Source organism: Bos grunniens, chromosome 4, assembly GCF_055505025.1.
Source record: "Bos grunniens cultivar Pamir isolate PY7600 chromosome 4, Bosgru_T2T1.0, whole genome shotgun sequence".
In the NCBI taxonomy this organism is placed as follows: Eukaryota; Metazoa; Chordata; class Mammalia; order Artiodactyla; family Bovidae; genus Bos; species Bos grunniens.
The window spans coordinates 62670419-62697602 of NC_141168.1; the positions used below are offsets into that span (position 1 = coordinate 62670419).

At 35.6% G+C, this 27184-nt stretch overlaps 1 protein-coding gene across 13 annotated transcripts in view; it reads right to left on the reverse strand.

Moving 5' to 3' along the window:
* The window catches only part of IMMP2L (inner mitochondrial membrane peptidase subunit 2), a 958924-nt gene that overhangs the window by 207660 nt on the left and 724080 nt on the right, over nt 1-27184 (reverse strand). For 8 of the 13 annotated variants that reach the window (XM_086396574.1, XM_086396575.1, XM_086396576.1 and 5 more), the window contains exon 6: nt 25053-25155. In XM_086396574.1, coding sequence (XP_086252700.1) covers nt 25053-25155 — 103 coding nt within the window. Of the gene's footprint in view, nt 1-8370; nt 9192-22974; nt 24577-25052; nt 25156-27184 lie in introns of those variants that run through there. The other 5 variants (XM_086396570.1, XM_086396571.1, XM_086396572.1 and 2 more) reach the window with 2 other exon arrangements.

Below are 27184 nucleotides of genomic sequence, written 5' to 3' on the forward strand. Positions count from 1 at the left end.
AAACTGGTTATGCTCTATTCAAGGGATATTTTCTAAATTACATAAGTGTTTAAATACCCAAATATTTAATATCTAAATATTCATGTTACCACATTATTTATATAACATCATTTGGGATATTCAATTATTTCAGTGTTCTTCTCCATGTTTAACATAAGTGTTTTTATTTCAGCATTTGAAATTTATATACTTAAAAGTAGATTTCAGCTACATCCTGTATTACTTATATGAGACTTTAAGGGCATGAAGTGAATAATGGCACTCAATCGTGCATTTGAGTGCACCTGTGTGCCCGTGCATATTCTTTATTTTTTATTCACTGTTGGATCCAGTAAGTACGTATTGAATGAAAAAAAAAAAAAAAGACAAATTAAGACAAACACTAAATCTGAACCATCTTCTGAAAGTACAAAATAAGACTGAGACTTTTCTGAAATTTTTCCAAAAAGAAATGTAAATATACTTCCTGTCCTTCAGCATTTTCACATCTTGTCTCAACCTTCCAGTATTATTCTTCATCTCATTCTTATCAACAACATTCAATCCACATTTACTCTGAATTCTACTTCTTAATTATAAACAATTGTTTGAAGCTCTAGCTATGGCTGATGTATTTTTACCTTACAAACGCTATTCTCTTGAACTTCCTGCTGGAAGAATGTTAGTAACAGATGGTGGAGCTTCTCGAGATATAAAATGAGACTTTGCATATCAATGCAAATCTGACAAGTGACTTAATCACAAAAGACACTCTCCTTCAAAAAAACAATCATCTAAGCAGCAGTGATGAACCCAAAGAAAAAAGTCATCTTAGATATAGACTTTTCTGTATTTTTCTATTTTATTTAATTACACAGGCTAACAGTTGAAGCAGCTTGCTATTTATAGTATTTAACTTGATTTTAGCTTCAGTTTTCATGGGGAGCATAAAGCAAGAATCTTGCATTTATTCCTCAGTTTTTTTAAGGCGTATGTAGGCATCAGTGCACTTAAGTATAGTGTAAAAAATTAATACAAGGCAGAATTACATCAAAATCATCTAGGCATGTCAAGGTGCATGAAATATTCACAGTGATGAGAGTAAAGGGATACAGAGAAGGCAAAAGTATCTTTGGAAAAAAATAATTAAGGGATTCTGCCTAGCAGACAGATTTCTATAATCTTTAGATAATATTTTAAGAACATAATTGACACATTTTAAAAATTGCCTTTTCTTTTCCAATAGCAAAGCCTGATCACAAATCCTTATCTGTGAGTATCTATTATATTTGTTGCTTTGGTTCAGACTTAAGGTTCTTTGGGCTTTCCTGGTAGCTCAGCTGGTAAAGAATCCATGTGCAATGCGGGAGACCCTAGTTCAATTCCTGGGTTGGGAAGACCCCCTGAAGAAGGGATAGGCTACCCATTCCAGTATTTTGAGGCTTCCCTGGTGGCTCAGACAGTAAAGAATCCATTTGCAATGGGGGAGACCTAGGTTTCATCTTTGGGTTAGAAAGATCTCCTGGAGGAGGGCATGCCAACCCACTCAGGATTCTTGTCTGGAGAATCCCCACGGACAGGGGAGCCTGGCGGGCTACAGTCCAGGGGGTCACAAAGAGTTGGCCATGCCTGAGCAACTAAGCCCAGTAAGGCTCTTTGCTATCATTGTACTTTGGGTAATTTCTTATTGGGGTAAAGAGAAGAAAAGATGAAAACCATTCATTTCAGCAAAAAGCCTAAGTGACAGAAAGGGGACTGGAGGTGAGCACAGTTTTAAGGGTCATATAAGTATCTGGAAGATGAGAGCGAGGATTAAAACAACACAAAGGCAGTGATTGGAGAATATTCAAACTATAAAGGAGGGGCAGAGAGAAGGAAAACTGTCTGAGCCACAGAGCAGAGAGTGCCGTATTCCAGTCACTCAGAGACAATGGGGTCTTCCTTTGTCACCTGAGCTCTCCCATGGGTGCTCTGGCCTCTAACACCCCATCTTTGTGGACATGTTGTGACCCATCTCTTTATTCTTATCTCTTCTTATTCAGAGTCTTAACCATCCTTCCTAAAATAAAACTTGCCACCTCAAAGATTACTCTATGCTGAGAAATATATTAATGAAGTATCAATACATTATTTGTTGAGGGATACCAACATTTGACTGAGGGTTTTCCAGAGACAAAAGCCTTAAATCTAAAGGAATGAATCTCAAATTTTGGGCATTTCACATCTATCGATTGGTTCCTGGGAGCTTCCAGTGTTCCCTAAATCAAATCACACATGTGGCTGCTGGTTTTCCTGTACACTGGCCTTGAGGTATTTTATAAAATGTTCAAAGGACTCAAAACGAATGAAAAGAACCTCAGTCTACAATTACCAATTGCAAATACAATGATACAGTATCATATACCAAAAAAATTACACTCCTGTGTACACTATTGGTTAAGGGAAATTTTATGTCAATGAGATTATTTTATTCACACCTCCTAAGCAGAAACCTGGGCTTTCCTGGAGGCTCAGTGGTAAAGAACCCATCTGCCAATGCAGGAGACACAGGTTCGATCCCTGGGTCAGGAGGATCCCCTGGAGGAGTGCATGGCAACCCACTCCAGCATTCTTGTCTGGGAAATCCAATGGAGAAGGAGTCTGGCAGGCTACAGTCCATGGGGTCGCAAAGATTCAAACACAACTTAGCAACTAAACAACAACAACAGTAAACCAATAATCTATTCCTATTGTAATTAATTATCATAGGAGTGCATCAGTCTGCTTAGGCTGCCATAACAAAACACATAGAGTGGGTGACTTCAACCGCTGACCTGTGCTTTCTCACAGTTCTGGAGGCCAGAAGTCAGAGTTGCCATCCTGGTCAGGTTCTAATGAGAGCTCTCTTCCTGGCTTGCAGAAGGCTGCTTTCTTGCAGTGTCCTCACAGGGCACAGAGGGTGCTGGTGTGTCTTCCTCTGCTTATAAGGGAACTAATCCATTCATGAGGCTCTGACTCCCACATGTGCTAAGTCACTTCAGTCATGTCCTACTCTTTGTGACCCTGTGGACTGTAGCCTGCCAGGCTCTTGTGTCCAAGGGATTCTCCAGGCAAGAATACTGCAGTGGGTTGCCATTCCCTTCTCCAGCCAACTCCCATAGATGTTATCTAGAGCTAATCACACACTGAAGGCTCTATTTCTAAATATAATCATATTAGGGGCTAAGGCTTTAACACATGGATTTTGGGAAGACACAATTTAGTCCATGGCAGTGAGAGAACACTCCTTGAAATTTTAAAAATAAGTATGAACAATAAAATTATGTATATGTGGGGAGATTTTTATTACCCCAAATCTTACCATGTTTTTTTAATAAGAACTTCCTGCGAATTTAACTATCCCTGAGTATCTTTTCTTTGGCCTCATCTCTAGATTTCACTTCAGATCCAGTTGAATGGCAAGGCCATTCCTGTTCACACGGAAACAACCACCACTCCAGGTTCCTCCAGGCTTTTGTTTGAAAGCTCTTTAATTTAGTAGGTGAGCCTCAGGCTCTTAAATTTCAAAAATAAGCAGGATTCCACCCAAGTGCCTTTCTCAGAAGCTGGTTGGTTTCTGAAATGCCTGAACTCATTATCCTCATGTTGAGGTTTGCAAGGCAGACATTTCTTAGCCCCTCACCAGCACTCGTCAGTCAAGGGGATGTCACCCTGGGAGCTCCCCAGGGGTCTTTAGGGCTCCAGATGAAAATAATCAACATTCCAAGCCAGAAAACACAGCAATTAATTAAAGGCAACTGACCTTCAAAGAGACACAAACTTAAAGCAAAAAGTTTCTAACCCAAGTTCTTTTTATTTTGACTACAAGATTCTTGTGAGTTAAAAAAAAAAAATGTGTGATAGAGAGAAACATGAGGTATTGGATGAGCAAGACTAAGTCAAGCTGAGAAAAAGAACACCTGGCTTATATTATGTTGCTTAAGGGTTTCTTTGTTTTTTATATGCCCGCCCCCAGCCCATTTTTATGATTGAAATAAGAGGCATGAAATTTGTCTATTCAATCATTATAGCAAGAGTAGCTATGTTGGATCAAGACAACCCTCAGAGCTAGTATATCCACATGAACCCAAATCAATCACCCCAAGTGTAACTATAGCCCAGTAGGTTATATCGTTACAATTTTGATCATTAAAAGGATGAGAGGGTGTGAATCATAGTACTATGATTGCATATTGTATTCTAAACTGCACTAGTCTAATCCAGACATGGATTAACCCTGTGAGTGTTAGGATTTGGGCTAGGCAAAGAGAACAGATACAAAGGTTACTCAGATGTGCTTTACCTTCAGAAAATCTCTAACAGTAGAGAACATGACATATATATGACATAGGGTAGGCACTGCTCTGTTTATGTAAGCAGTCAGTCATCCCTTGTCTTTAAATTAATAACCATAATGCACAGGATACCCCCACTAAACTCTGTATTTGGTGCTTCTTACACATATAATTTTCCTTGAATCAACTAGTCTATCTCCATTATTCTTTCTACACTCTAATCAATTTTTGTTTTGGAAAATAGCCAAGTTTTAACAGTTTCTGAACTAAATATAAAAAGAAAGTGCAAAAAATGAAACAATTTCTGGAAATCATTTTTTTAAACTAAGAAAAATTCCAATTAGCTTAATATTCTCTTGAAAAGGAAGCTTTAAGTTTATCTAAGAATATTTTTCTCTAGGTAATGCAATCATGTTTACAATTTAAATAGTTTCTTCAGGTTTTTTGGTCATACATGAACTGCTTACACAAATAACAGTGGAATTTCTGTTCCCAGAGTTCAGGAATATCACATAGGTAGAAGCAATTGTGGAGTAGGAAATGGCAACCCACTCCAGTATTCTTGACTGGAGAATCCCACAGACAGAGGAACCTGGTGGGCTACAGTCCATGGGGTCGCAAAGAGTCGGACACGGCTGAAGTGACTTGGCATGCATACATACAGAAGCAATTGTATATGGGGCTACTAAAACTAATAAGAGAAAATACATATTCAATTAACATACTTTCTCATTTTTCCCATCTAATGTTATAATTTAAAGTCAGATCCTATACATTCAAATAATGTATAAGTTATCTGAAACTCATATTTTTCAAGACTCAACCAAAAAAGAAAAAGCAGAGTATGCATAACTGTAATAATTAAAACACCCAATTCTTAGAAAGAGACATGTATAGAGTTTCACTATGTCTAAATAACCAACAATTAAATACCAAGCAAAATTTCAAGCACTCAAAACAATACTGAACTTTGTCTAAATGCTACATGAGAATAGGTAAAGCTGTGGGTTCCTCTAAACCACTGTTTATCAAGCCATGACTGACCTTGCACTAGGTGGTATTAGTTTGATTTGGAGAATACTTGCTAAAATACAGTTTGCCAAAACCCATACAAGTACTACCAAATCAGTATCTCACAGAGGATGGGAAAGCTCTATTTTCAATCTAGCATCCCAGTTGATTCTGACCCACTCTAAACTTTGTAAAACAGCGCTCTAAGATTTTAGTTATAGATGACAAAGAATCAGATTAGAGAGCTTCCAAATGGAATCAGAAGCTTTGGCTCTATTGCTCTTTTTATCTTCTCAGGGAGATTTTTTTAACCCCTACATTTCATATGATTCTGTACTAAATAAGACTCTATGGTCTTAACATCCCAGTAATCCCTTGAGAGAACCAATATCGTAGAGTCCTACTCTGGCTCTCTACATATGGAAGGTGAGTTTTGGTTGTCACCAAAGATTCCTACCATCCCTGTATATACACTCTTCCATTTTTTCCAGGTTTCAGTCAGCTGGTCCACTTACTTATCACAAAAGCCCCGTGCTCTATCTGTAAGAAACCTTGGCTGTTCCTTCTTATTTTATTTGCTTTGGTTGAATCACCTTCTTATTTACTTATTTTTTGATCAGTTTGTTTTATTGTTAGTATTAGAGTCGGAATGTTTTAGAGCAAAAACCTACTTAGTTGAGCCTTATTTTCCCTATAATCTTTTTAATTAAAAATTATTTTTAGCTTTGAGGTATATTGACAATTAAAATTGTAATATATTTTAAGTGTACAATGTGATGATTTGAAATGCATACATATTGTGAAAGGTTTCTACTCATCTAGTTATTAACACATTTGTCTATATATAGATAGTTTGGGGGGTAGTTGGTGAGAACATTTAAGTTCTCCTCTTTTAGCAAATTTCAGTTTTACATACAGTGTTGTTAACTGTACTTACCATGTTACACATTAGTTCTTGAGATCCTCTCCATGTAAAGATGTGAACCCTTCTACCAATATCTCCCTATTTACTCAATCCTTCAGCGCATGGCAACCACTTTAAAACTCTCTGTTTCTACAAATTCTTTTTTCTTTAAATTCTTCATGTAAGAGATATCATACAATATTTGTCTTTCTTTGGCTTATTTCACTTAGCACAATGCCCTCAAGGTCCATCATGTTGCAGCAAATGGTAACATTTCTTTTTTTCTCACAGCTGAATAATAAATATACTTTTGTGTGTGTATGCATATATATATGCACATAATGAATGAAGAAATTATGGTGTGCACATATATGTACATGTTTATATTACAATATCTTGTACATCTGTATGTACAACATGTATGTATAATATTTCTTTATTCATTTATCCTCTCATGGACACTTAGGATGTCTTCATATCTTGTCTAGTATGAATAATGCTGCAATGAACATGTACATTTATGTACATGTAAAGATACCTCTTCAAGATAATGGTTTTATTTCCTTTGGATATATACCCAGAAGTGAGATTGCTGGATCATCACTTTGTTTCCATATCACTCTCTAGAGTCATCCAGTGCTTTCTGGAAAGTACCCCATGCCATGACCCCAATTCCACTGGCCTCTACAAACAGAGTCTCTTTTTTCCAAAGATGTCCTTGGATACGTTCCACTAACTTATTTCTAAACCAGGAGGCACCATTAGAGCTAAGCTCATTCACAGATCAGAAAACCACTTATCCATTAAAAAAAAAAATGTATTAAGTGCTTGTGATGAGCCAGGCACTGTTTTATATCAGTGAACTGGAAAGACATGGTTCTTGACCTCTTGAAACTTAATTTCTATTAGTGGGAATTAAAAAAAGAAAATAAATAAAGAAGTGAAATAAGATAGTGGCAAGTTATGAAAAAAATAGCACAGTAATAAGAGTGATGGCAGAAGCGTGTGTGTGTGTGTGTGTGTTTCACTTTAAACTGGGTACACAGCCAAATCTTCTCCAAACTGGGGAAAATAGGGAGCTGCTACAGAAAGACCTAAGGGAAGAGAATTCCAGGAAGAGGATCCGCCTAGTACAGAAGACCTATGGCCTGTTCAAGTAACTGAAAGACCGGAGTGGTGCAGAGCATAGGGAAGACTGAAATGCGGGAGCCACGTGGTGCGAGACCCCTGAAGGCAACGGTCAAGCGAGTCAGAGAAAACACTGTAGAGAAGTTTTCTAATTCTAATAGCAACAGGAGGCCACTGAAGTGTTTCTTGTAGGAGAGAGACCTGATTTGTGGGTTAGATGGCCCCAGCTGCTATCTGGATATTAGAGTTTAGAAGATGAAGAAGGAAAGCTTGTGGGCCAGTTAAAGAACCTCTCGTGGTTGGGTGAGAGAGGCAGTAACAGAAGTGGGTGAAATAAGGCAAGTTTAGGATATGATGGTGGCAGAATTACCAGGCTCTGATGGTAGGGTGCAGATGGGAGTGATAAAAAGTGAGACATTAAGGACTCTGAGCTTTTTGGCTTGAGTAACTGGGTAGACGGTGATGTCATCTACTAAAATCTGGGAAGTCTGAGGAAAGAAGATGGGAGTGGGAAGGAACAAAGAATTTCACTCTAGACATGTTAAATCTGAGATGCTTATTGACTATCCAAGTGTGATAAGATCAATCTGGAGATATAATTCCAAACACCAGTGCATAAAATACATCTTTTAAAGACATTAGATTCATTTTTTCTCAGGGAGAGCTTTAAATAGGGATGAAAGAATAGGACAGAGCTCAGGGGCAGGCCAAGGGAGAGAAAAATGAAAGTGAAAAGAGGCTGAGAAAAAAATGACTGGTTATACAGTTTCAAGGAAGCTAAGAGAAAAAAATTCTCAATATGTTTTAAAGAGGAAGTGGTCAACTATATAGAATACTGTTGAAAGGCTAAATAAGAGGAATACATGGGAAAGATCACTGGTTTTGGCAACATGAAAGTAACCCTGACAAACCCTAAGCCAAACGAATGAATCATCTCTTCAAAGCCTAGGCATCTAGCTGGGCTGACAAAGAAAATGATCGAAGAAAGGTACAATGGTGAAAAGGAAGAGGATGCAAAGAAAATCTTAGCACAGATTCAGACTCTTAGCAGCTTTTAATCTTAAACTGTCATACAAGAACAACAATAAGATTAAAAACAAAATAAATATCACATACTAACTGGAACACATATTAAATCAATCTAAATATGAATCTTAGAATTTATCAGCACAGGATAAAAATTTTATTGCTCCAAGTTCAGGAGACATAAGGAGACTTTTGAAAAGACTTCTAATTAATTATTGAACAAAGAATAGCCAAGCAAAGTCTACTAATACAGTGCATCTGTGGAAGTACTCCTAGGAGGACTTATCACTCCCCACTCTGTTCAGGGTGAAGCTCCAAAAACCTGATGATTAATATCAATCTCCCATTTGTTAAACAGCCCAAGTCACCCTTTGTCATTTAAATTGTACTGAATTTGAATCTGCATAGACTGCAAGAAGAGAAGGAATCTTGAAGCTACATAAAATAACCTCACTTCAGTCTTAAAACAGAATACATTAATCTTTTCTGGCACTGCTTCCCCACCAAAACCACAGAACTCAGTGCTATTCCTTGGTGAGTCATGCTGTAAAATTTCCAGTTGACTTATCCACAGAGAGATGGCACCACATGAAATAGAGCCCATAGAAACTTGGGAGAGAAGTAAGGCTTCATGTCTTCAACCTTCTGCTTTGGCTCTGACTTCAGATATATTACACCAAAACCAAGGCTGAAATCCAGGGTTCTGAGCTGAGCAAGTTGCAAGGATGAACCAGGACTCTTTCATACTCAGATCCTAAACTGATTCTCCAGATTGCATCCCAAGATCTGCATTTCTCAAAGCAGTGTTCTCTGGCCACATTCACCTGGTGCTTTAAAAAAAAAAAAAAGCAAATCTCAAAGCCCCACTTCACACTTACACACCAAAATCTGTAAGGGGCAGGTAATGACATCTGCATTTCTAATAAGCTCCCTTTAGTGTTTTTTAGGTATGAACTCTTGGCCTAATTTGTGTACTATGGATGATTATACAGCATTTTTGCAGGGTAAGGTATTTCACCTTTTGGTTCATTCTCCAACTCATTTTACAGCATACTGTCAGATTAGTGTTCCTAAATTGCTGTTATTATCATTTCTCTACCCTGCCCAAAAGCCTTCTGAGTGCTTCACAGCCCAAAGGATAATGTTGAGACTTCTTTGTGTGATACTCAAGGTTCTTAGTCATGGCTTCAGAATTTGCCATTCCCACAAGTGAGTTTCCATCAAAATATAAAATTGCTCAAATACCCAGTATATGTTGTATATGCTTCCACCTCCCTGCTTCTAACTTGCTCTCTACTTCTAGAAAGTTACTTTCTCATTTGCTCAGAAGCCCAAATTCTGTCCTTTCTTTGAACTCATGGAAGCCTATCCATTTTTTTCCAGCCAGAAGTTCTGTGAACATCATAGTGCTTTATCTCTGTCTCTTGCTACAGGGTGTATGCGTTCTACCTTTTATTCTATGACAGCGTGGCCTATTCACACCCTGCAGAAACTGGGAACAACAACTCCTTTCTCTACACTGGTATCAGCAAAATAAGATTTCCATGGGACTGTTAGGGGAAGCACACTGACAAACTGCCCACCCTGGCCAGGCACCATAGTAATCATTTGCATGAGTTGTTTTACCAAAGGAGGTCCTGGTAAGGAACACGGAACTAATAAGCCACCACCAATTGGAAGAGTTGGGAAAGGTCAAAAGGAGACACCACCTGTTCGACCACCTCCCAGAATCCTTCTCGCTGGCATCCATCTTGGCTGAACAAGGTGTGCACCACCAGGAAAGACTCTGAATCAGAATGATTGACTAAAGACAACTGGAAACTAATCCCATCACCATAAAACCCCAGACTGCAAGCCAAGCGGCAGAGCTGTTCTCCTGGGTTCCCTTAACTTACTGCTGTCTGCCTGGGTGCCCTTTCCCAATAAAATCTCTTGCTTTGTCAGCATGTGTCTCCTTGGACAATTCATTTCTGAGTGTTAGACAAGAGCCCGGTTTCAGGTCCTGGAAGAGGTCCCCCTTCCTGCAACAGGACTGCCACAATTTTTGTGTAATACTGCCTTCTGGCCACACTAGTTGATCCAGAAGTAGAAGCCTGATGCAAGCTATGGCTACCATGGTGTTCCACTACTTGACAAAGATTGATTGTTCCAGGATGGGCATCAGAGGCCCGTCAGTCCTTTCTCATCTAGATTTTGTTCCATAGGTCATAGTTAGTTGGCTCAGGATTGGCACATGAGCAACCATAGGGACTGAGAGTCTGAGGCACCAACTGTGATATGTATTGTAACTTTGGGAAGCAGAGCACAGCTTTGGACATGGGACTGAGTTTCCCTCAGCTCCAGAAGGCCTTGGGGTGGGGCATCAACTCAGGGTAGGGCTGGGTAAGGAGGCTACTTCAAATTGTTATTCACCATTGCTCTCAGGGACAAGCAAGGGAACCTCGTGATACTTTGAGGGAGCCATCACCACACAAATAATTGCTCTGCTTGCAACCTTATTTCTACTGCTTTATTAGTTTTTCTTTATATGAGGATGTTGAGTGGAAGAGAAAGTTCACGCTACATTTATAAAAAGTTGAAAGTAATACTTGCAAAAGATAGTATTTCTCTCCCCATCTTCCCTGATGCCCCCATCCTCTCTCTCTCTCTCTCTCTCTGTTTTTAAAGATTATTAGATTTCCTCCTTTGGGGAGGAGTGGTTTTGTTGTTTAGTTGCTGATGTGTCAGATTCTTTTACAATCCCATGGGATTTCCCAGGCAAGACTACTAGAGTGGGTTGCCGTTTCCTTCTCCAGGGGATCTTCCTGACTCAGGGATAAAACCCTCATCTGCTGCTTGTCAGGAGGGTTCTTTACCACTGAGCTATCTGGGAAGAAAAGAATTTTGAGAGCAGGTGAGATCTGGACACCGAAGGCAGAAGGGAGGCTTCTACTGTGTGTTAAAAGAAATAGGGGCTAAGAACATAGAATGTATAATGAACTTTGAAGACATTATAGTTTACTCTAGGCCAGTTTATTTTCAATCAAGCCATAAGAATATAGAGCATATATCCCATGCATCTGTAAATGATTCTGTTTGGCATGATTCCTGATGTTTTTGGTTAGTTTATTTTTAAACTAGATTGAAGTTATAGGAAAGCACATTCAAACAGATATACTCCGCAAAACATCATGGTAACAGTCCCTATAGCCATATCGAAGATTTTGAGGAATTAAAAACAGAGAATATAGAAAATAACTGCATAAAGAAGGCACTCTTCCTGAACCTAAAGGATAATCATATTTCGATTTAGGGTAATATCCTCATACACAGGTATATCCTATTTAAACCCTTTTCAAAAAGGATATCTTATTCATATTCTTCCTTAAAACCAAATAGCAATTCTCCTTTGCTAAAACAAATAGACAAAAAAGTGCTATAGATAATGAACTCCAAAAGAATTAGTGAGACAGTTAGGGGTAGTGATAGGGTGAAGAAGCACAGAATAAAAATTCACATGGATACAATACGGTATGGGAAATACATAAAGGCTGTAGAGAGACCTCTCTGAAATCAAATAGTAGTTTCATCTAAAGAGAAAAATACTTCAGCTAAAGCATGGTAGGATTTTTTTCCCCCTCCCAAATTAAAATATAAAGTATTAGGTGACTGAAATAAAATCAAATGAAAACTTACTCTTGAAAATTTATTTAAAATGTTTATAAAGTATACTTTTGTGACTCAACAGTAAATATCACTTGAAAAGATATAACAGTTAACTAGCAATGTCCATTTGGATAAAAAGGTGATTTAAATACCATGCACTTTGATGAATGACTTTTTAAATGGCCTTGCCCATTTTGCACCATTAGTTTTCAGTCATTTCAGGGTAATGCATGGAATATGAAGATAACAGTCCATTGAAATCATGTCTTTAGAGTTAAAGAATAATTCATTCATTTAATGGTATTACCATTCCCTATGCAATACATAAATTTTCTTTATTTAAAAGACTGAGCAAATACTTTTTTTTTGGTTTGCTTTTTGCTAATGTCAAAAGCAGCATAAAATTAAGTAATTTTGTTTTAAAAGCCTCTGGACCAAATATTTTAAGGTTAGAACATTTCCTAGACCAGAGATTGTATAATTCCATAATGACTTGGAGAAATTACATAATTTATAATCTTATTAGGTTTTTTTTTTGAAGTGAAACTTAATTTATATGAACAACCTAAATATAATCATGGCTCATTTGAGAAGAATCTTTCATTTGACTGCAGCTTCTTAGTAAATACTAGGCAGATAGAGTTTAAAGCCTCTGTAGGGAATAGGCAAATACATTTCACAACAAGAGAGATTTAAGTAGCTTTGAAAATGTTCAGTTAAAGCCCTTCAACTATAAATAAAATCACTGGGGGTCTATGTAAAACTTTAGCCTAATGTAGTTGTTAGTCTAAAGTAAATTCTAGTTAATAATTATTACCTTTATGAAAACCAGGTTTAGTGATTCAGAAAAAAGCAAGGCCCCAAATTCTACAACTTGATGAAGCCATTTAATTTCCCCTTTCCTTCCACTGAACAGAATACCATTATAGAAATACTAAAATTTTATTTAAAGGGATGATCAGTTAATGTAAGTGGAAATTAGTGCAAATACTGTACATCATTCCTTCATCAAAACTAATGATTTTTTCTTGCTTTCTAAAACTACTGAAATGAAGTATATCCTATATACTACATTTCAAATAATAATATTAAATAAAAACAGTGAAAAGAAAAATTTAAACCTGCTTTTCTGTTGGCCAACAATCAAAATATTTATTTTACATAATATGTTTCCTTCTCATTAGCCTCTGCATTCTTGGATTCATCTTCCACCCTTTGGAATAGGTAAGAACTTTAGAAAAGGAGCAGAGAAGGCCTGTGAAATGGATGAGTAGTTGATCAGCTGACATGGATGCTAAATGTAAAAGAACAGAAATGTTTTTTGTGGGGGGAGAGGAGGGAGCACTCTGAGTGGCATGAGGATCTTACTTCCCTGACCAGGGGTGGAAATTGCATCTCTAGAGTAAAAGCCTGGAGTCTTAACCACTAGACCACCCGGAAAGTCCTGACAACAGAATTTTGATGGAATAATACTTGTCTTTAAGTGCTAAGGAGTCATAAGCAAAACTCAGTTCTCTTTCCAAAGGTCAGAATAGCAAGTCTAATCAGTATGAGCACAATTCTCACCAGGTAGCCAAGACTGCCACAATATCTCTACATACATTTTGCTAACCAAAGAAGCTTGGAGACATTACCTTGTCACTTCCATCTTTTGTTCTTCCACATAAAGATCATCACAAAACTATCATTATGATTAAAGCTCATCATGCTCAATTTTAAGATGTGATCCATCATAGGTGAGCATGAAGGTAACTGAGTATTTGAGCTGGGAACTTCCCTAAGAGATAGAGTGAGTTAATTCTAGTCAAAGGAATCTAACAAAAATCCAATCAATTCTTGTTTCCTAAAAACTCAAATCAACACACTTCTTCATATTTCTATTATTGCCACTTTATCATCTTCCACTTAACCAATAATATCATTGAGTAATTGCATTCTCTGCTGCTGCTAAGTCACTTCAGTCGTGTCCGACTCTGTGTGACCCCATAGACGGCAGCCCACCAGGCTCCCCCTTCCCTGGGATTCTCCAGGGAAGAACACTGGAGTGGGTTGCCATTTCCTTCTCCAATGCATGAAAGTGAAAATTGAAAGTGAAGTCACTCAGTCGTATCAGACTCTTAGCGACCCCATGGACTGCAGCCTACCGGGCTCTTCCATCCATGGGATTTTCCAGGCAAGAGCACTGGAGTGGGGTGCCATTGCCTACTCCAAATTGCATTCTCTACCTGTGGTCTATTTGCAATCTAATCTCTCATTATTTTCCCAGATCAGTCTTGCTGACTTGCCTCTTCTTACTCATTACCCTCCTGAGAAAAAAATTTAAATGCTTAAGTGCTTCTTAAATTTTCATATATGTAGTTTAGGATATGATATGCATAAAGGGTAATATAGACGCTTTTCATGGACAAATATATCGAACTCAAACCCTCAAACTGTAAATAGATATACTTTTATAAAAATATTTAAAAATATTAAATTCTTTGAATACCTAAAAATTCAATAATTTTTATATAATTTTTATGTTCATTAGTAGTCACTTTGCCTTTTGACTTTTAAGAGGTATTTTTTATATTTTCAGTTCAGTTCAGTCACTCAGTTGTTTCCAACTCTTTGAAACCCCATGGACTACAGCATGCCAGGCTTCCCTGTCTATCACCAACTCCCAGTTTTTTGATGTTTTACAAAAAACTTTTAGAAAATTTTGAAAAAATTACTTTTCCATTTTTTCATTTCCATTTTGATAAATATATATTCAAATTTTCTATACTCTAATGCAATTAAATATTTTAATCCTTTATATAATTATTGTTTAAGTAAAATGCAAATTATGTGAAAATATTATAACAATATTGTGATTTTGCTAAAATGGAGGTCAGAAAAATTTTATGAATAAACATATAATAATTTATGAATTATATGTTTTACATTACTTTTTCAAATATCCCAGGCCTTTCAGTAGAATACGTAGACTTATAATAATTAAATTCCATCATCTTTCATATGTTTGCTGGTTTTAGCCATATGCAGGTATAGTTGTCAAGTTAAGAGAAAAGATCAACTTGATTTACAGCTATAAAATATTTAGATGTGTGGTATGTGGACCTCCATACCTCATGGCCCAAACCTATTAGAAAGATCTGCCATGAGTTTAGTGTGGTCACTGAAGCCAACTTTTAATATTTATGTAGTTATTAAAAATATTCCACTTCAGACATAAAAAGTATAACGCATAATATAATGAACAGCTATATCATTACCAGCCTGTTTAAGGTTTAAGACAGTACCAGTAATTTGGTGTCCCTGTTCACCCATCTCCACCTATGTTCACTCCATGCCTTCCAAAGCTAACCACTATCCTGCATTTTTTATTGCTATTTCCAATGGCAAGTTCTTTAAAGGTGTTTTCTATTTGTTGATGAAGTCTAGACCTGTTTGTCACCATATATGATAGCTCTTACACAAACAAACTTGCGTACTTGTCTGAATAATTCTGCAGATTCCTCTTAGGTTTTCTAACTAGACAATAATACACTTGAGAACAAAAAAACTTTGGAATTTTCCTTTCCAATTGCCACATTTTCTATTTTTTCTTGCCTTAATCTGCACTGGCAATGACCTTTAGCACAGTGTTGAACAGAGGTGGTAAGCTAACCTTGTCTTATTTCTGATTTAAGAGGGAAAGAAAGCTTCTAACATTTCTTCATTAAGCATGATAGGTGCTGTCAGCTGATGATATTATTTCAAGAAGTGAAATGATGTGATCAGAGTTCTTTTAAGAAAAACTCTTGCTGACAGGAGGATGAGTTGGAACAGAAATACCTAGGAACCATATTATAGGAATCAATGTTATTTTGTGAAAAAGTGATGGGGCCTGTGATGCCCCATCAGTAGAACACACCTCATGGTTCTGACTCTGACACTGTAATAAAGAATTCCATTTTCACTTGTTTGATTCATCAAGGTAGACAAATGTTAACATAACACAAACCCACATGGGTCTTCCAATGGATAATATCTAAAACTATGGTTATTTTACTTCATTACAGACTCCATATATGGCTCCATTACACAGAAAAGAATTGTCTAAATCTTTGACAATCAAACTGATCTTTTAATTCTTTTGCAAGTTTTTTCAGGAAATAGCCCAATAAGATGCTGACACAAATCAAAGCCATTTTTTAGGACTCAGTGGACACGGGTTTGGGTGGACTCTGGGAGTTGGTGATGAACAGGGAGGCCTGGTGTGCTGCGGTTCATGGGGTCGCAGAGTCAGACACGACTGAGCGGCTGAACTGAACTGACTGAAGAAAAGCTTTAGGAAAATTAAAAATTTCTAAAGAAAGTCATCTCTGAGAAGCTCAGTAGAAAGACAAAGTCATTTACATTGTTTTGCACTTGAAGAGGTAGACAGGAAATAGTACATATTTTATAAATAAATATCTATTGAAATGAGGAAATTCAATCTCAAACCTTAAACTGCAAAGTATTCAAGAGCTGATTTTTTTTTTCTCCTTATATTGTTTAGGCTAGTCAGTAGATTTTTCTTCTCTTTTGAGCTCCTTATATTTTTCATTTTATTTTTCTATGTAAACATGTAATATAGACACTGATTATGTCTTATAAATAATAAGATAATGATTTCAATCCCACTTAAAATTTTTGAGAATTTGTAAAACTGCTAAATTAATAATACTGCATATATTTCACTAATTTTTGTCTCCTGACCCACTGTCAGTAAATATAACATTTCTAGTGTAATGGACATGCTTAATTCTAACTAAATGGCCCTAAGGGATAGTATCTGCCATAGCAATGAAATTTAATGACAATTCTGCTGACATTTCTCCTATCTGAAAATGAAATCATGTGGAAAATGATTTCTATGTAGCAGAATAATTAAAACAAGCAAAATTTGATTTGGTAGAAACGGAAGCTCAGTTTGTCTCTGTTCTCATGGGAAGGAAGATGTACTTCACCACTAGCTCTAGTTGGTATTATGTTTCCACGCTCTTTAAAACAATCATATATATACATATATAGATATAATTTATATAGATGTTCTAATTGTATTATAACTAAATCCAACCAACACTGATGCTGATCCTAAGGGATTTTTGTGGGCTTTTTTGTTTCTTTTTGCTGTATGAACATTTCTCTGTTTTGAATATTGCTCCAGAGAATTGATTCTTTTCTGAGACTTAGCACTTTGGATATACAGATATTTTCATTATTATGGTATTTCTTCTCATTGGCTTTGGCCTTTTTATGAAATACATGCTTTTGTCTATACCACCCAAGTAAGAATTATACCTAAGTAAAATATGTGAGGTTGCTAGATTCTGGCACTGTTTAAAAGAAACTGTGAAAAACAATTGAAGGAAAACACCAAAGTAAGCTTTTATGATTTTCGGAACCAAGGGACTTCTATCACAAATATTCTTCTACAAAGAGAGATCGTTTTAGTTCCTAACAAAAGTTTTAATGAACAATAGCATGTACTACAAGGAAACTGGAAAATACAACCAATTAAAGTCTAAGCAACATATTTCAAAGAAAGTGTGAACAGAACACTTTACTTGAATTCTGTCAACATAGTCTAATGACCTTTTTCTTTATTTGAAGATGGCTGATTTTAAATAAAAGTTATTCTATCTGAAGAAGAGAATTTACACAAGGAAAATGCTACACTTAACAATACATAAAATGAAATGCCAATTCATTCTCAAAAGTCCACAAGAATATTCTGTACTGTTCAAACAATGTTTTCAATGCAGCTGAAACATATTAACCACTCCAAGCATAAACCACTTCATTCACAAAACCTGCGGCATCCAGAGTGTTTTTTTGCAGTATGAGATTGTACCAAATAATTATTATTTTCATGGATTTCAGAATACTCTGTTTTACCAAACCCTCTCAGAAGATTTTATAGGTTTTTCTTATGGGTTTTCAGTACACAGATGTCTACTCTTCTAAGAGGATCTGTCTCACACCTCCACTTAGAGTGCTGTGTTGTTTTCTGCCCTATTATTTATCTGCCTCCTTCCAGGCTGGGCTTATACCTCAGTCGTTCTATCTACTGACCCACTTATGCTCTTTCTAGGCATCAAGGCATCTCTTGATGACAGTGGTGAAAGCATTGGGGAGACTCCCAGGTTCAGTGCACTCCTATCATCCACAACTTGAATCTCTGTCCTTACACCCTGAATCTTTCAAACATGTCCCCAAACTCCATTCCAATGCTTCCCTTTGTCAATTGGTCTATAAAATATAATACTCCTTTCCTTACTCTTCCTTTTAGCCTCGTTGTATCTCCAAGAACCTTATTTTGTTGCCCTGGTCACATATTGTATTTCTTCTTTTTTTTTTTTTTTTTTTTTTACCAAAAATGCATAACATAGGGAGAAAATTCAAAATAGGAATGACTAATAAACCTCTTTCAATGTTCATTTCCCACATATTACTTAATCTAGTACTCTCTTTGTAGTTAATACAGTCCTCATCTCTCCTGATCCATTCCAGCCAGCGCAATCCAGGCTAAAATGAATATGGATAACTGAAAGATGTTCAAAAATTTGTCTTGAAGACAGAACGAAAGACTTACATGATAGGAAAACATAAACTTTACTTTTCCTCTCCTTCACTTTTCGGTACTTTTGTAAAAAGTAAAAAATGTTTTGAATTTTGCTAAGTTCAAAAGGAGGTTAATGGAATTTTCATCTTCATTTCAATGCTTTCTTATAGATTATCATTTTTAGATCATCAATCATGTAATTAAGAAAGAATATTTCTAATACTCAATTATTTAAAAACTATTATCTATTAGACATATTTCCTTCAAGAAAACATTTTAGGGGGCTAGTATTTTATTTAATTAGGCATCTATGAAATAAGTGATTGAGTTAGCTTTTTTCCAAATGACTTGGAACTAAAAAGAATTCAGATTTAGTATAATTCCCTGGTTTCCTCTCTTAGATAGAGGCAGTATATCATACATAGTTTCTGCACCCAATTGTTCAGTTCTGCTTCATGGTTCCCACATAGAAATTGTTCACAAGGTGACACTATGACCACAAATCTAAAAGTCAAAACACTTTTATATAGATTAGAAAGGTCATGTCACCTGAAATGTTTTTTTTTTTTTTCCTCCTTAATATCCTTTGGTGAATGAAATTAAAAACATTATTTATTTTAGATACTATAACCCAAGAATTTCAATTATGACATACATTCTGACAACAAATCTTTATACAGCAAGTAATGAATGAATTTCAGTGGCTTGTGACTTAAAACTAGATTCAACTGAAAGAAATTGAAAGATAGGGAATGTACAAGCTAAATGGAGGCCATAGAAAGGGTCAATCTATGTTTTCACCAAAAAGAATGGGTATCTATGAAACCATTTCAAATATAAGTAATAAAATGAATATTTATAATAAATCAAAAAAAAAAGAACTGTCTTCTTAATTGACGAACAGTCTGCTAATCTGAAATAGTTTAAAAATCACTATTTGAAAATTCATAGCTATGTGCACACACATACAAAAAGAAAGTTTGACTTTTATGTGCTTTCCTTCTAAAGCAAGCAGAAAATTCAATAATATCTATGGTAATCACTTACTTTTGGGTGGTGGCAAAGAACATGCCTCAATAGAAATTATATTAATTCCATCTACACAGAAATAGGGATGGTAAAGGGAAAGGCTATAATGTCTTTCACAGAGCAAAAAATTATTAAGAGAAGTGCTTTCTGAATTTTCTAAGCAACCATTAGTTATCTTTAATGCATACTCCAGTGAAATCAAGCAGTAATATGTACTGAAAAACATTTTCAGACAATAATAAAAACCTTAAAGGATACTAACAAAGTATATTTTTCACACTGGAAATCTGAGCTAAAGTCATATATTAGTGAATCCATATTATGAGAAGATTGGACAGTTTCTATCATTGTACAATGATGATATATTCAAGAGGTTTGGTACATAGATCTTCCATAGAGACATTCATAATTGAAACATTTTTTACCCAATCACATCTGTGATATAAATATTCTTCCCTTTGGCCATGGCATTATAAACCATTTTTAGAGAATTTAGAATAAAACTTAGAATTCATTACTTTAATCATCTTTATCTTATTTTTTTTAATATTTAGTTTTCTTCTGATTATAAAAATAATAAAAACTTGCTGTAGACCTTTTACAATATAGTGAAGTGCAAAGGTATAAAAAAGAATTGACCATAATCATAACTCCCGGCTCAATTAACATAACATTGTAATCTATTTTTCAGTTTCATGTACTCACTTAAAACAATATCATGAATGTGCTGTCATTAAATTCTTCACAGATACAGATTTGTAATGACTGCATAATATTTCATCCTATCGATAAAACATACTTAAATTGTATTCCTATTTTAGGTTGCTGAAGATGTTCTTTAAAAATTTTTTCTATATATATATATATATATTCAAAAATACATCACTGTTTCTAGTGAACATCCTCAACAATCTGAAATAGAAGTGCATTAAATAAATTATCAGAGAAGGCAATGGCACCCCACTCCAGTACTCTTGCCTGGAAAATCCCATGGATGGAGGAGCCTGGTAGGCTGCAGTCCATGGGGTCGCTGAGTCAGACACGACTGAGCGACTTCACTTTCACTTTCCACTTTCATGCATTAGAGAAGGAAATGGCAACCCACTCCAGTGTTCTTGCCTGGAGAATCCCAGGGACAGGGGAGCCTGGTGGGCTGCTGTCTATGGGGTCACGCAGAGTTGGACACGACTGAAGCGACTCAGTAGCTCAGTAGCAGTAGTAAATAAATTATATGTGCTGTGGTCCATGGGGTCACGAAGAGTCGGACAAGACTGAGCGACTGAACTGAACTGATGCTCATTATATTAAATATCTATTTAAGATGTATGGATGTGAGAGTTGGACTGTGAAGAAAGCTGAGTGCCAAAGAATTGATGCTTTTGAACTGTGGTGTTGGAGAAGACTCTTGAGAGTCCCTTGGACTGCAAGGAGATCCAACCAGTCCATCCTAAAGGAGATCAGTCCTGGGTGTTCATTGGAAGGACTGATGCTAAAGCTGAAACTCCAATACTTTGGCCACCTGATGCGAAGAGCTGACTCATTGGAAAAGACCCTGATGCTGGGAAAGATTGAGGGCAGGAGGAGAAGGGGATGACAGGGAATGAGATGGTTAGATGTCATCACCGACTCAATGGACATGAGTTTGGGTAAACTCCAGGAGCTGGTGATGGACAGGGAGGCCTGGCGTGCTGAGATTCATGGGGTCGCAAAGAGTCGAACACGACTGAGCAACTGAACTGAACTGAAATGAAAGATGAATTGAGAGGAGAGGAAATTCTTCGTTTTATACATAAGGAAATGTAGACCATATAAGTTATGTGATTGACGAGGTCCAAAACTAAAGTTATCTGATTTTCCGTTTTACTCCATGTTCGTAAAGGAGTCTACTGGATTCTCTCCATAACATCATTCTCTACAAGTGAAAAGTGCAGATTTCGGATCTTATTCTGTTGTAATGCATTCTATTACTATAACAACTTTGCTATCTTTAAATTTATAACCCATTACTCATCTTTCATCCATAAAACTATTTAATTCCCTCTTGAGCCTACATACAGTGGCAATAAACCAAATCAGAAAAGAAAATTCAAAGATTAAAAAATAAATAGGAAATTTTAGAACAAATGAGGGAAAAAATAGAGTAAGATTTTCTTTTCTTCTTCTTTTCTAGATTACAGCTAAAAATTTACTTGAATATGGAAAAAGTCAACTCCAACGTGATTACCCATAGGCAAAATTTAAAATAAATTGAAGAGATTCTATGATAAAGTATAATTACAGTTCAAAAAGTTAAAGGATGTTAAACATAGTTGGCTACAATTCTGAAGTTATTTGGGAGGGAAACGAAGGGTAAAGGCTTCAGTCAATTTCTACAAAGTCAAGATAAGCATCCTAGAGACAATTTTGGCTAATTTTAGATAGGGAGCTTACTTTCAGGAAAAGTGCATTCCCTGTTTCAAGGGGGAGAAATAAATCAACAATCCAGAAAGCCTGAAACTTTCTGACCTTCCACACTCTCCAGTATTACTGATGGATAAGTCAAAAACTTCAACTGAGAATTATTGGAAAAATATAACAGCTTTCAAGTCCATATGTATTTTAAGATTCAAGATTATTTTGCTTTTTTTTAGAATTGTAAAACTTTAGTTGTTATTTTTTAGAAGTATAAAAATATTAAAATAATTAAAATATTCAGATAACCATTAATTGGTCAAAAATGTAATACGAAATCTCTGTACTCAAACATCAGAGTTTAGCTTTAAATAAAGATGGTAGGCCTTGGAGAAGGAAATGGCAACCCACTCCAGTACTCTTGCCTGGAAAATTCCATGGATGGAGGAGCCTGGTAGGCTACAGTCCATGGGGTCGCAAAGAGTCGGATACGACTGAGTGACTTCACTCACTCTTTGCAAGCAGTTCATTGACTCTTCTTGCTAAGAAGAAGTAGGAAGAAAAATCCTTCTGGCAGTCTTGGGTATTTCTTTTAAGATTTCTGACAGTGTAGGATGGATGAATGCTGTGCAATATGAACTTCGGGTAAGTTAAAATGGGCCAGCCTTCCATGTTCATCTGTCTACCTCTTAATAAATAAAAAGCCTACTGTTTAAAAAAACAAATGGTAGGCCTTTAATTCACTTTTTTTCCCCCTCTATTCTTTTAAACTCATTTAGGAGCATCATTACTAATCACTATTCCTAGTCATAAATGCTATTGGAACGTAAATATGAAATCTACTGTAAGGGTAAAAATATATGTACTAAAAGTCATAAATACAAATAGGTTAGTATTTGATGTGACAAATGTTTTCTTTCATTCTAGTACAGGTTCTTCATCTAATTTTGACAAATAAAACAATACACATTAAGTAAATGGAAATTTATAGTTTATTCCAACTTGTGAACCAAAGGCCATTCTGCATCTATATATTTATATCCGTTATAAAAAGAAGAAAATCACTAAATTTCAAAGTGGTTCTATGTCTCTGACTCATGTTACTGGTTCAAGTTGTAAATTCAAGTATATTTACTTTAAAAACTTGATGTAAATCAATGGCATTAAGGTCCTACACAGAATATATTTGTCAATGTTTTGCATATTGTAGTTTCTTATTGTAATAAACCCGATGAGACTGCCCTTCATACGTCTCTCACTTTTTCTTTCTTTCTTTTTTTAAGCTTATAAGTGACAGAAGATATTTTCATTGCTGATATATTTTCAACTTCCATAGGTCTACTTAAAGTTCAATGGTTCACAGTACTACTATGAAGTACACAGCAGGAAAGAGAACCCAGAAAGAACTGAACAATAGATATGATCCTGAAGGTTGGAATTGCAATTCCAAGTATTCTGGCTATCAACTCTATTAATAATTTTTCTCTCCCAAATAAGAAAGTTTCTGGAATACAAGTAACTGACAATAATACTAATTATATAGATAAGATTGCATTGGCTTCATTTGGTAATAAAGAAAAAGCAACTCAATTTCAAGCTTTAGTACTTATTAAATTAGTAATTATTTACCCCACATGTGCAATGGATAAGAGAACAACATTTTTAACACTTCATTTCAGAGTCACTTACCCTCACAATTAAAACCCAAACTAAAACTTACATTTTAATGTGGATTTGGCCAGCATGATACACTTAATAGATTTAATTTTAATGATGAAAAAGAAATAAAACTGCTTTTAGGTGATTTATTTTAACTTTCAAGTTGCTACTAAGTTTCTTTATGACAGTCACTTTTACTACACTCTTCAAGGGATCCTCTACAACAATTCCAATCTGTTCACTTCATTTCTGATACACCTTACAATGATTAAATTTTATTTCTTTAATAATTACTATGCAAAAGCAAGAAAGACCTTAGGCATTTTCATTAGTATCACTGCAGCTAGAAAAAGAAGTAGATGTTGTCTCCTAAAGTTCCTTTCCACTTCACACATAAACATTTATCCAGTCCCAAGCCTCTTGTACTTTTAGTCAAAGATGAGTAAAGTGACTGCTCCTGCAGTGATGGTAATAGTGGTTCCTCACAACAGGTGAAGAAAAAGGTTTTATATAAGACCACCAACCATTTCGTTTTAGACAAAAGGATGTGAATAATATTTTCGCATACCTATGTAACTAACGGAGCTCAATATTATCTTTTACATACGTACAAGTAAGGGCATGTCTAGATATAGGAAAATCTAATGGGTTGAAGATCTAGGATTTTAAAGAGACATAGGTGACTAGATAACAGAACAACAACATTTTTAACACTTCATTTCAGAGACACTTACTCTCTCAATTAAACCCAAACTAAAGTTTACATTTTAATGTGGACTTGGCCGACATGATACATTTAACAGATTTAATCTTATTAATAAAAGAGAAATAATGCAGTTTCCATTAACTAAAATATTCTTTATACAATGAGTTATTACAGAGGTTCATATATAGAGCACTTCTGTATGCATTCAAAACTGAAAAAAAATTGTAAAATATGAATTTAGTCACATATTTTATGGAATATAAACATGGTATAAGAACATGAGCATTTCTGTTATAAATTAAAAGCTGAAAGATGTTACTTAACCAATATGATTTCCATTATAAATCCCTTTTAAACTACTGACTTATTTCTGTCAAACACTAATTGAAAACATAAGGTACAAAACATATATGTGGGAAAAAAACAAACATTTCTATTGAGATCATAGCAGGCTGAAAGCATCACTTGCCTGAGTTGTCTAATATGTATGTCTCACTCACACACACACCTACACACCCACGGACAGCTTAAGTTATCCATATGATATTTAAAAGGAAATTTTCAAACATAAAGTGTTCCACTATAAAATTCGTGGACAAGTCTTGACCGGGTTATCTGAGCAACATCTGTGATGTACTTTCGTTTCTATATTTGAAATCCAATCATATTAGTAATGAGATGACTTACCGGCCCAAATGAATTACTGTCAAAACTATGTCCATGATGATCACCTTCAACCCAGATGTGACCACGGGGGACTTTGACATAGCGGTTTTTGTGTCCCATAGTTCTAGAAATTAAAAAAATAATAACTATTGAGAAAAGATCAGAAAAGAGCTCAAATAGGGAAGCATACAAACTCAGGAAGGACAAAACTGCTATTATAAAAATGCAATCGATTATTATAGGTTAAGTGTAAGGCTACTGTAGAATTTTATTTTTAAATAAGATGTTCACTTTTCATTTTTCACTTTTCACTTTCATGCATTGGAGAAGTAAATGGCAACCCACTCCGGTACTCTTGCCGGAAGAATCCCAGGGATGGAGGAGCCTGGTGGGCTGCCATCTATGGGGTCGCACAGAGTTGGACACGACTGAAGTGACTTAGCAGCAGCAGCAGCAGCAGCAGCAGGACCCTGTAAACCTACCCACAGTATTTTGTTTTCATATTTTTGTAGGTAGAATTTTGTGCTTAAACAAGATGCATTAGCACAAGAAAATGGTTTGCTACTTAATTCATAATATCCTGTATTTTTTTTATAAAACCCAATAAGCCCCAACAAAATACTGATCTATTTCATTTCTGACATTTGCTTTTACCTCATTGGTCATAAGGCCAGCTGCAGTCTTCACTTTTTTAGTCAAATAAATGTCCCAAACCAAATGACAGAATTTTCATAACCTCTTAATGCTTTAAAATCCAGAATATTTAAGAAAGAAAGCTAGATAATCTCTTCAAAGACGAACTAACAATGTCAACCCAAAATTTTTGATTAGTGCCATTTGATTTTATAAATCATTCTTGAAAATGAGAAACTTTTTAACAATTTTAAAGACAGTATTTGAAGAGCAATGATCAATGAAGTACATTTAATGGGATATTCTATCTTCTGAAATCTGCTGCTGCTGCTGCTGCTAAGTTGCTTCAGTCATGTCCGACTCTGTGCGACCCCATAGACGTCAGCCCACCAGGCTCCCCTGTCCCTGGGATTCTCCAGGCAAGAACACTGGAGGGAGTTGCCATTTCCTTCTCCAATGCATGAAAGTGAAAAGTGAAAGTGAAGTCGCTCAGTTGTGTCTGACTCTTAGCGACTCCATGGACTGCAGCCTACCAGGCTCCTCCGTCCATGGGATTTTCCAGGCAAGAGTACTGGAGTGGGGTGCCATTGCCTTCTCCGTCTGAAATCTGACAAGAAAAGAAGTAAGGAAAGGGTCTCTCATACTGTGTTGGTAGCAATGTAAAATGATATAAATTTATTTCCTATTTTGCCATTTGGAGTAGACTTTTGTCAAATTTATTAATAAACTAAAATGTATGTTCTTTTAATCTAGTTATTTACTGTTAGAAATACATTCCAAGGAAATAATGAGAAATACTAACAAATATTTATTACCAGATATGCTCAACATCGGCCTTTTACAGCAATAAAAAAGTATCTTTTTAAATAATCAATAAGGGATTGGTCACATAAATTATAATATAACTAAATAAAAGGGATGAAATTAGATTAAATATTATCCTAAGCCTATAATAATTCTTTTTCTGAGACTAATTTTTTTCTTCTTTTATTCCCAAAGAATTCCAGAAAATATCCAGCTTAAAGAAACTTTGCAGTAAATGATAGTTGAATGAATAAATGTCACTCCCAAGTCTATAGACTTAACCCCAGAGTCTGAGCTTTACACATAGTTCATGGAGGTAGAGTCTCAATCAGACCATTTTTGTTAGTAAGTTGTATATGTGCAGAAGAATACATTAAAAAGGAAAACTATAGATAAATTGGTGCTATAGAAATTGAAACTATTCATTATCTAGAATGGTTTTTAATTTTCAAGATAATTTCAGTGTTGAATTACTTTGCTTTAGATAAGTAAATTACTCATGCAAGGAAGCAATGTTGTGGCCACTATAAGCCCACAGTAAGTAAATGACTGCTATTTATTTTTAATTGCTACTGGGAAGAAGAGTTTCAGCTTTTTAAAGAAAAGCAAAACCAAGTTGAATATATCTTACTGTCATATAAATGCTCTTCAATTAAAATCAGTCAATTAGTTCTTGACATCACTACTGCTTTTATTATGAGACTCTTTCTAAGAAC